The 10724-nt window shown below is 36.8% G+C and overlaps 2 protein-coding genes across 2 annotated transcripts in view; both read left to right on the top strand.

Annotated features, from left to right (window-relative positions):
* The window catches only part of LOC122061725, a 17050-nt gene extending 13291 nt beyond the window's left edge, over nucleotides 1-3759 (top strand). Inside the window, exons 9-10 of the mRNA XM_042625173.1 lie at nucleotides 2471-3313; nucleotides 3438-3759. Of these exons, the coding sequence (XP_042481107.1) occupies nucleotides 2471-3313; nucleotides 3438-3527 (933 nt within the window). The 3' untranslated portion in view covers nucleotides 3528-3759. The remainder of the gene's footprint in view (nucleotides 1-2470; nucleotides 3314-3437) is intronic.
* Nucleotides 3760-10080: 6321 nt separating this feature from the next.
* On the top strand, nucleotides 10081-10383 carry LOC122061726. The gene has a single exon (XM_042625174.1). It carries the CDS (start codon nucleotides 10081-10083, stop codon nucleotides 10381-10383), a length of 303 nt encoding a protein of 100 aa, XP_042481108.1.
* Nucleotides 10384-10724: the final 341 nt, after the last annotated feature.

Genomic DNA, 10724 nt, shown 5'->3' on the forward strand with positions numbered 1-10724 from the left:
AATCTAAGGTTTAATAGATGATTTATGTGTTGATCTTGAAGGATTTGAAGAGGTATTGACAAGGTAGAAAGAGCATTGTGAGTTGGAAGTGTTTTTGAAGGGTTTGAAGTCATTTTTGAGCAAAGAAGGTAAGATGGTTCCCCTCACTTGAATCTAACTCAAATCTAAGCTAGAACCATCCTATAGGACTCTAAAGGTGTGAAGAATGGGTTGAGAAAAGCCCTATTTGGGTCCCCAAGGAATGGAGGAAGTTGAGAAGAAACTGGGGTTTTTCCGCCAAAACCGGCGGGTGCAACCGGCGGGTCCCTACCCGCCTGAGACACCCACCTGAGAGGACCAGGGGGTCCCTGGCCAAACCGGCGGGTAGGACCGGCGGGTCCTACCTGGACCCGCCGGTCCCAAACCGGCGGGTAGGACCGGTGGGTAGACAACCCACCTGAGACACCCACCTGAGTGGCCAGAATGTGATTTTTAGGTCCGATCGAGCCCAAATCGGACGTGGGACCTTCTTTCGACGTTCTAAACACGATTTTGACGTCGGATTTCACTAATTTTGATTATAAAATGGTGAAGTGCTAACCCCGCTCAATTTTGTTAGGTTCACCAAAGCCTTCCCGATTCGCTCCGGATCTCACCCGTACCGAGCAGGACTCCTTATACGCTACAGGTAAGTGGAGAGAGGACGTTTGGCCTTGTTTCAAGGCATTTGTTTGGCATTCATATAACTATATCTAATCTAGTCATGTCATCATGAATATGCTATATAGATTAGTCATTCCACTCATTGATGTGCATATATGCTATGTTTACTTTCAATTGCAAATTAAATGAGATGTTATATGTTGAATGTGGACATCATGTTGCATAATGCATTGATAGATTAGATGCCGTGGTCGGCTTGGAAACGAATGCATTGGTGGCCCGTGGTATGGGACACGGAGGCACTATGCAGTCGTACTGCATATAGGAGCATGCGGTATTAGGATTCTCACTATCCCGTGCTACGACCCTTCCCAACAGGGGTTAAGGTGTTGGGTTGCCATTTGGGGGGAAGCAGGGGTCGCGGTTGTCGGACACTGTGGCGGTTAGGCATTACGCCCGGCGAGTCGTGTAGGACAGTCGGCAACCCCGGTGGTATTTCAAGAGGGCCAATCGTACTGCTTTTAAATTGCTGGAGTCAGCACTGTCATTTAATTTATTTACATTTCTGTTGAGAGCCGGTGGACGGCATTGTCTTTATTTTTTCCGAGTACTCACGGTGGGCCTTCTCCAGTAGCCCTATGGGCGTATCGCGGGAGGGAGTTCGCGGCTCGTACCCGGAGTATACGCGCACTGTGGTTGTAGTAGCACTAAAACCAAAGACTTAGTAATGTTGATTAGGTGTATGTGATTAAAATGACTTGCATGGCATGTAGTGCATATGATGTGTTGTGATGTGTGGACTGTTGTGTGTGGTCCACCTCTCTATTTACTGAGCTAGTGAGCTCATTCCACGTGTACACCCCTTTTTAGATGATTTTGCAGGTCATGCATCTGAGGAGCTTGGGGTGGGTCCCGCAGTCGAGTTTCCTGATGAGGACTGGTGAACCCCTGATGAGTTTGAGCACGACGTAGGCTGTGCGTGTGAGAGCTGTGCTGCAGGACAGCAGTTCTGAGGCCGAGCTGAGCTCCAGCCTTGAGATCGAGCCGAGCTGTGTACTCTGATGATTTTGATAAATTCATGTATATATACTTGATATTTGAACTTCATTCTTTTTGTGTATATATCATGCCTTCGGGCCCAAATGTATATAATTATGGTATTATCATTTGGGTATCGAGTATATGGAAATTATTTACAGGTAAAACTTAGTCTTCCGCTGATCTGATGAATTGATGTTAGTGTATGTATGCTGTGGTGGAATACAGTATCTGATGATTCTGGCAGGTTTGGGTTAACCGGTGTTAACTCGGTCACCGCTCCGGTTCAGTGCGAACGGGGTGTGACAGATACAGTTAAATATTTCAATGATTAAAAAAAGGGTCAAAAGTTCTCTGTCTGTGAGAGGCCCCTGCACCAGAGACACAGGGGCGTGCAATGACCACTGTGCCCATGTGTGGGCCCATAGGGGCCTCTCGCATACAGAAAACACTTGCCTTAAAAAAAATTCCTGTCTAGCGATGGGGAGCCCCCACATTTGGGCTGTGTGAATTTGACAAACAAACTCTCATATGTTGCACATATTTATTTGTATGTTTGTATCTGTGGTAACACATGAGACTTCTGTTTGCTCCCATTTATTGTAGCACTTGCATATGCGGCCTTAAATTATATCATTAATTAAATTTGGCTCCACATTTTGTCATCATTTTTAGTGGTTGCCTCTGATGTTCCTAGAATTAGACCTCCAACTTTGTACGCTCTTTAGGCTCTCTAAATTGATATCCTGGCAGTGTAAAATGTATTGTCTAACTTCTGCTCATGCTATAGATACGAAGAGATGACAAAGATGAACCATCATATGAAGATTTCATCTGTCAAGCATGTGGTGTTATCTGTTCTTTCTTGACCCTCTACCCTCAAACCATTTGGGCACCACTGAGGCCAAGTGATGCTCGACAATGTACTAGCAAAGAAAGTAATGAATTGGGAGATGCACCATCAGCTAGTTCTTCCTGTGCAAGAGTTGACAGTAGCATTTATTCTTCCAAGCCATCAAAAAGTGACCCTTCACTTATCAATACTGACATTGGAAAAAAATCAGGTGAAAAAGATGGATCTCTCAGAGAGCTGTCTGGAAAAAATTTAGGAGGTAATGCCTCAGTCCATGCACCTTCAATTTGTTCCTCTGGGAAGCTGGAAAATGACAGCTCTTCTAATTGTCGGAGAAAGGACTCTTCTTGTGAATTGGACAAGGAGGCAAGTAATGAGGGTGAATTGCTTGCTGAAATGCCTATGAAAACTACGGATTTAAACAAGTACTCACAGAATCCTGGTGTAAGTTCCAAATGTGTGCTTGGAGTGGATCTGCTGGTAGCTCCACTTGTCTTAGAGAAAGAGAAGCCAATGTTCCTCCCCAACAACTGGAGAGATCTTCTATGCAGGTGTGATAGTTGTATAGAATTCTATACCCACAAGGGTATTGCCTTTCTGATTGACAGTGAGGACTCAATGATACATTATGAGCAAATAGCAAAGCAGAAGAGAGAGGAGAAGTTGCAGCAGCAGCGGGAAGGAGCGGATGAAAAATTTCTGAACGGATTAGGTCATGTGCAAAAAATGAAGATCCTAGATGGGCTTGCAGATTTTAAAAATGAGTTAGAAAACTTCCTGGTATGTACTTAAATGATCCATTTTCTTATTACTTGCTTTGTCTTATCTGATAATGCTTGTTCAATGTGAACAAGGGAAAGGCAAGGGTGTGTTTTAAGCTTTTGTTTATAAATTGTCTGTGCAGGTGTCTTCTGATCCATCAAAACCGATTACAACTACTGATGTCCACCAGTTCTTTGAAAAAATTTCAAAGAAGTGCCGGCGTATACCTTAAGTTATTTTCTCCATCATATATTGGACATATATTAACTGTAATCTGTTGTACATGGTTTTGGATTAGGCTTAGGGACAATCTTGAATGCATGCATATTTGTAGAAATGTTTTAGGGAAGAATTTACTTGAGACTGCTCAACCTATATGAAGTATTTAATATTTATAATTACATGATTAGTCATTCATCATTCTATGATTCATTGTTGTTTTATGATCCTACTCAATCCACTCACATGATCTTTGTTTCTAATCTGTGATCTCTGGCTTGATACCTATTTATCAATGACAAACAAAATTAACTGTTCTTTTCTTAAATTAGTTGATGAATTGTACCTCAACCTTTGAGGTTCTTAAGTCCTTTCTTAGGTGCTGACAAGGTTGATGAAACCATTCTGCTCTGCATTTATGTTTATGCTTGTTTATATATTGTTGTTAGTTGTACAGATTACTGGATAAGTGATCTAGATTTTTCTATAATTTTAGTTTTATGCAGGAGATTTTAATCAGGAGTATCTGCTTTTCTTTTCTATTCTTTTTCCGGTAAAGAGGAGTATCTGCATAATAATCTTTGGTAGTTTATATCTATGAACATATATTCACTTCAGAGGGTTGATGGCTCACCATTTTGATCTCTGAAACTCCAAACCCACTTCCCTTTTTTGATCAAAACCAGTGATTCTTAGACATGAAACGAGTTATAATGGATCCCCCCTGTCCGGCCAACTGGAAACCAAAACCAGAATATTTGGCAAAAACAGTCAAGAGTTTTTAGATCCTGCTACAGTATTCTCATTCATTGCAGCCCAAATGTCTTCTTGCTTCAAAATCGGGTTTGATCTGTTTCCAATGGTAGTAAAAGGTGGCACGTTTAGATTATAAATGTCTCATTATCCTGTGTATGACCTGTTAAGCCCTATTAAAGACTGGTACCTGAGCCGATTATAAATGAAACCATGTCTAACCTATTGTGGATTCATCACTAAAATGTGTTGGTCTTTACGAGTTATTAAAGTGAGTAGGTCTAATCAAAACTGGCCTGGCCCCACTGATGGACACCCCTAGGGCCCTAGGCTAGAGGTGAACATGCCACCTTCCTATGTCTCTCTCTCAAGTATAAAAAGTTTTACTTGAAGAAATGGAGTCTAAGGTTATGTTTGGATGCCAAGAGAAGAAAAAAATTCAAAACATTTGAATTTGAGAGAGCCAAGACACATAAATCAATCGTTATCTCATCATGATTTTTGTCTTAATATTATATTTTTAAGTGACTAGTATGGCTTTTGGGCAAGGTTCTAAAAAACTCACGATCAGCCTTGGATTAGATTGTATCAAGTAGATTTACCCATCTTTTTTTTTTTAATAATAAAAATCAGTTGTTATTATGTTTTTACTCTTAGGCTTTACCTGTGTATTGGGATTGGATCAATCAAGGCCAATGCTAATCAGATGTTACCAGTATTGACCAATTCAATCCAAGTTTTAGAACTGCCTTTGCCTCTTATGCCCCCCAAAAAAATCCTTCATTCATACCTAATAGGTAATGAAGACATATATATATATATATATTTATGGGAGATTGGGTATGTCGCCAGTATATTCAAATCTATACCTCTCTGTTCCTTCCTTTCGAAAAATCTCTTATGGGTTTTTCATCCTGTCCCTCCCATTAGTTGAGCTGCTAACTCCAATAAAACTGATGACATGACTAACCTCCTCCCTATATATATATATATATATATATTCATTGAATATCACAAACCCCGGAAGCGATTGGGCACCTCATTCCGAATCAAATTGCATAATAACTGGGTAGTCTACCACAACAGAACGACAGAACGAAAATAATTGTGTTAGAGAGAGAGAGAGAGAGAGAGAGAGAGATTTGGTATGGTCCTCGGTGAAAGCTGTGTCAAATAGAGGATCCCAATCGTGACCACTTTTTAATTCATCATCCAACTGAATAAAAAAAGGAAAAAAGAAAAAAAGAGTATGAAATAATTAACAAATAATACTAAAATATTAGTTCACCTTCACCTGCATCTTTGGCGCTTTGAGGAGGATTGACTGGGTCACACAGCCAAGCTTCACGGGAGAGAGATTATCTGACCATCGCTGTCCTTAGTCTCCTGTTTCCCCCACCGATCTGTGAAAGCGAAACAAAAGAGAATCTCAATTAAATTCTCAATTCTTCTGTTTTGGTCTTTTAATACTGGCGTCACTCACCCATCAGCATTACACACTATACTTGCTTTTGTTTTTTTGTATAATGCACTTAGATGAAGAAAGTAATTTCGAGAGGATTTTCTTTTCTGTCATTGTGTCTAGAGAAGTATAAAATTTTGTTGTTTATCATTTTTTAAGGGAGTAAATATACATGGGTTAGTCTATATGATAGGAAACTATACAAGCATCTGATTGGTATAATTTCAGCTTAAAATGAGCGGAAGAGGTAGCTAAAATTACAAAAGGATACTTCGAATCATAGTTTGAACAACTTATCTTCCTTATTTTCTATTAAAATTTCACATTGAGATGTATGTAGAGTTCTTTAGTACAAAGATTAACCCATGTACTATCAAGTGGCAAATAGTGGAATGTTATATTTCCCAATGTTTATAACTGTAGGTTTTGTACCCTCTTCCGTCACTATAAATTGCTGATGATAATGAAGTCTTCCCCTTCCCATTCCCCATCCCCACCCCTCCCCCTCCTAACCTAACCTAATCCAACCCAACCCCCCCAAAAAATATATATATATATATATATTGCATCAACAGGTTTTAGTTTAGATTCTGATTCTATTGAAATACCTGCTAATCTAAGGATGAGCCACCAAACTAATAGTCAAATTGCAAGAGATCAACCCTCCGAAAAAGGGTCATGTAAAAATTCTTTCTTCATTTTATTGGAAGAAGAATACTACCTAGTTGTGTGATCCCAACACTAGCGTAAGGACCAATAAGAGGGTGTACAAAGGTATCTATATGGGGTGGGTTTTTAATATTTCGTAGGGGTAAGGCCGTCATTTGTCCCGCTCCATGTATGGGGGCAAGGCCACATGATCAAATAATGTTCTTTTACCCAATTGTATGACCTCAATTTTTTATTGATAGGTGGTCCTAAGACGAGTTAAACTCATGACCTCTTAATTATGATCAACTGTTAATTATTTTTATATTTTGAATCCTAATTGTCTCTAAACACTTTGGGAACTGTTTCGAGTGTAAAGTAAATCAATCTAATGGATGTTTATAATTTTCTAATCTATGGTGTTTCAGGTAGGCCCCCATTCCCAAGAGTAACTTTTATGTACTAATAATAATACTAAACAAGTATGACTAATCAAACATGAAAAGATCAATTATGTGGCGCAAATTATGGTTTGACCGTTTCACTTGAGTGGACATATTTTCAAGAATGTTGACTGGAGAGTTGTTCTTTTGACTCAGAACAGACCACACATATACTCTTTAGTTGTTATCTTTCTTCTCAGGCAAAAGGGTTGAAGAAAATGTGGAGAGAATTTAGTGAAAGTTGAATCTTTCTTTTCAAGATTGGAAAATGATTAAAAGAAACAAACAAGAAAGGAAACGGCTACGTTGGATAAAAGTTCCCTTTGAATTTGTCAAGAAATTGAGGTTTCAAGACGTCTCAGAGTATTAAAAATCATATTAATTGATCCACATTCATCAGGTATTGATATCAGTTATGATTGATATTGAAATGAGTCGAAAAATAATGTCTATCTGATACTGATTCCTAAAGTTGTGCCGTGGATATTTTTCTATAATAAAAAGGAGTAATTTTTTTAGAATGTAAGATCTAAATAGTATTTATAGATTGACTATAAAATCTGTAATATGGCAACATTAGAGTTGGACTTCTGTGTCAAGTAAACCCTAAGATCTCTTGTTTATATGTCAAGTTTCAGCAAAAATGCAATTTGAATTAAGTGACAAAACAAAGTTTTGATAATTCTATACTAAAAAAAAAAAAAAAAATGAAATGATTATAATACAAAATATTTTTCTAATACATGAGAGGATATGTAGATGAATATTAATATGAATCTAGACAATTTTCTAATTATCCTTATGGACCCAATGTTTGTGCACTGCAGAAGTGTAATTACACATCCCTCTCTCTCCTGTAAACCCCCCTTCTCTCCCCACAACTCCATCCAGAAAGAAAAAAAAAAAAAAAAAAAGAAGCAAAAAAACGGTTGAAGGAATGATTGTGTACCTACAAGGCCATGCATAAGACCTTTTGCTTATCCTTATTGTCAAAATTACAAAATCACCCTTCCATGTGGCTAGACTTGGTGTCAAAGACATGGTTTTAAGAATTGTATCAGATCAAGCATATAGGCCTATCTGTGTCAGTATCGGCCAACACACTGATACTGATACTAGATTGGTGATAAGGTATGGATAGAGGATCCAATGGTTAAAAAAAATGGTGATGGTATCTTTGAGGGTAAAATCATCTGATGTGTATTGAATATGATATCAGTCCTGAAATTGACCGAACGCATTCTAGTACATGAACTAAATTCCTACTTAGAGATACCCTCTAGTCTTGCGATACTAGAAAAAATCAGAAAATTAATAAATAAATAAATAAAATTGATTTTTCGCATGCTTTTCTTGACAAAAGATCCTGGATGCTGTGAACTCATTTGGTTTTATTCTTTTTAGACAAATCAATTTATTTTCCTATAAATTCTAAGAGATTTTGACATTTTTTCTCTTCTGATTAAGAAACAAGAAAGTGGGCATTATAATCACCCCAAAGGATAAGATCTTTCAACCATAAGCTTAGGACAAAATAGCACAAGTTTTCCACTTCACTTCCCATCTGATTTTTGAAACAGTAAAGATTCAAGAAAGTTATGTTTCTTCTAACGCTCAATATTTACTTTCTGAGCAAACCAAATAACTTAGGAAGGAGTTATTTTTTTTTCTTACTAATTTTATTATCCTATAGGCCCTTTATTCTTCCATCTACCATCCAAAAATTAGTAGAACTGGAAATCAAAGAGGGTTTTATAAAAACTCTTTTAAACAAAGAGATTTCTAGAAAAAAATGGAAAAAAAAAATCTACTGAAAGATTTATTATTAAAATTTGTATTCTTTTTAGTAACATATGAAATGACAAGATTTACCGTCATCTTAAAAAAATATATATGTTATACTAAATGGACAGAAAAGTAAAATTATGATTTTTTTCTACCAGCTTTGGTTACAAAAATATAACATTTTTTGCTGTAACCAAGGTTGGTAATTGGTAAAAAAAAATGGTAATCTTGTTTTTTTTTTTTTATCCCATTTTATACAACATATTATTTATCTACAAATATATATATATATATATATATAACATATTATTTTTCAATAGGGGTATACCTTATCATTTCACATGCCTACTCTTAAAATGAAAAGTTTTTTATAAGGAGAGGGAATGCTACTTGGTTGTGTTGCTCTTGCACTAGCACGGGGCCAATGTTAGTGTGTGTCTAGTCGGCATTCAACTATAAGGAACATGGTGGTCATTTTTCCATCTCTTTGTCTAGACGCTCTTGATAAGGAGTGAACAAGCAGGTAACGTTATTTTCTCATTTAAATAATGTTAATATTTTTGAAATTATTTTGAAATATAAAAAATATTTTTTTATTATTATATTAAATAATTTTTGAAAATAAAATAAGGGATAATTCAAAGAAAGTCAGAAGTCTTAATGAGTGAGTGAGAACCAATAAACCAAGGCATCTAACACTTTTTTTTTTTTTTTTTACATAAAAATAAATGGATCCAAACACTTAAATGATACTATTCTAAGCCCAATCATAATATCAAATCAAATTAGATGAATAAATTCTTTTCACTTCCCTAGTGGTTTTTTTTATCATTTTAAATAAGGCTTCTCACCCTAGCTTTCTCCTAAATTTAATGACCAAGCAACCAAATCCAACATCCATTGAGGATTTGATGATGGGCTTCATGGCAAGATAATGACCTTGCAAATCATACAATGAATCAGGACATTCTTTTAAGGTAGGCTATCACATTATTAAGGTCAGACTTCAGAGACATTTGAGCCGCTTTCTAGGACAATGATAAATACAAATACATAATTTTCAATTTGGGCATAATAAATACAAAGACCAAAACAAATAGAGAGCTGTTGAGAAATTTGAGAACAGGAGAAGACCAAAACAAATTGAATTGTATACAAATCTGAAATTTCCAGGGAGGGAAGAAAATTCCTTAGGGATTTGATATTGATACCGATATGAATAAATTGATACACGACGCATTGAATGGTTTTACTTTTTTTTTTTTTTGGATTGGTGTAAACAAAACCCGGGCGGGGCCAATCAAGACACATGCAGGAGTGTCTTCTGCACATGGGGGTTAACATGGTCTTTTCGTATCCTCATGTGTAAGATTCTTCTTTGTGACCTTTCTCCTCCATCCTTAAATCTTAGTGAGAGAAGTGGGTTTGTTTCAACTTTCAAGTGGCCAGAGCTGGTTTTCTAGTACTGAAAAATCATGGGTAATTGCTTGGAGACAAGTAGAAGAAGCCAACACAAACAAGAGGAACAGCAAGAGAGACATGAAGCAGAAAGAAATGGAAGAGATGGATTCATTAAAGAAGGTGAAGGTGGTGGTCTCAGGGTGAAGATAGTATTGACAAAGGAGGAGCTGGAGTGGTTGATGTTGCAGTTGAAGGAGAAGAGAGGGAAGAGATTAGAAGATTTATTAGAAGAGTTGGAGAAGTGGAGAGGAAGAACTGATTCATGGAAACCCTCTTTGGAGAGTATCAGGGAGAATCCTGAAGTACAAGAGTCCTGAATTTTCTTCATTTTTGTACCCTTCTTTTTATCTTTTCCATAATGTAAAATAATCCAGTTACTTGTAATTAAACTTTTGTTTCTCTATACTTTGAGCCAGATATGTGTCCTTTGGTTCACTTTTTTTTTTCTTTACCTTCTCAATCTCAAAATTTTGTGAGTCCTACTTGAAAACCATCTCTTAAAGATCTCAACTCTAAATCGGGGTTAAGGAGAATGAACTATACAACTAAACTTTGAAAGCGTTTTGAAATCATTAATGAACGTTTTGAAATTAAGTTGTGTTTGATATGATTTTTTAGAATGCATTAATGACTTACAATATTCCAAGAATACATACCA

Source organism: Macadamia integrifolia, chromosome 14, assembly GCF_013358625.1.
Source record: "Macadamia integrifolia cultivar HAES 741 chromosome 14, SCU_Mint_v3, whole genome shotgun sequence".
Taxonomy (NCBI): Eukaryota; Viridiplantae; Streptophyta; class Magnoliopsida; order Proteales; family Proteaceae; genus Macadamia; species Macadamia integrifolia.

Bases quoted from the DNA above. Each gene is read 5' to 3' on its own strand.
- LOC122061726 (XM_042625174.1), top strand. From the start codon at position 10,081: ATGGGTAATTGCTTGGAGACAAGTAGAAGAAGCCAACACAAACAAGAG.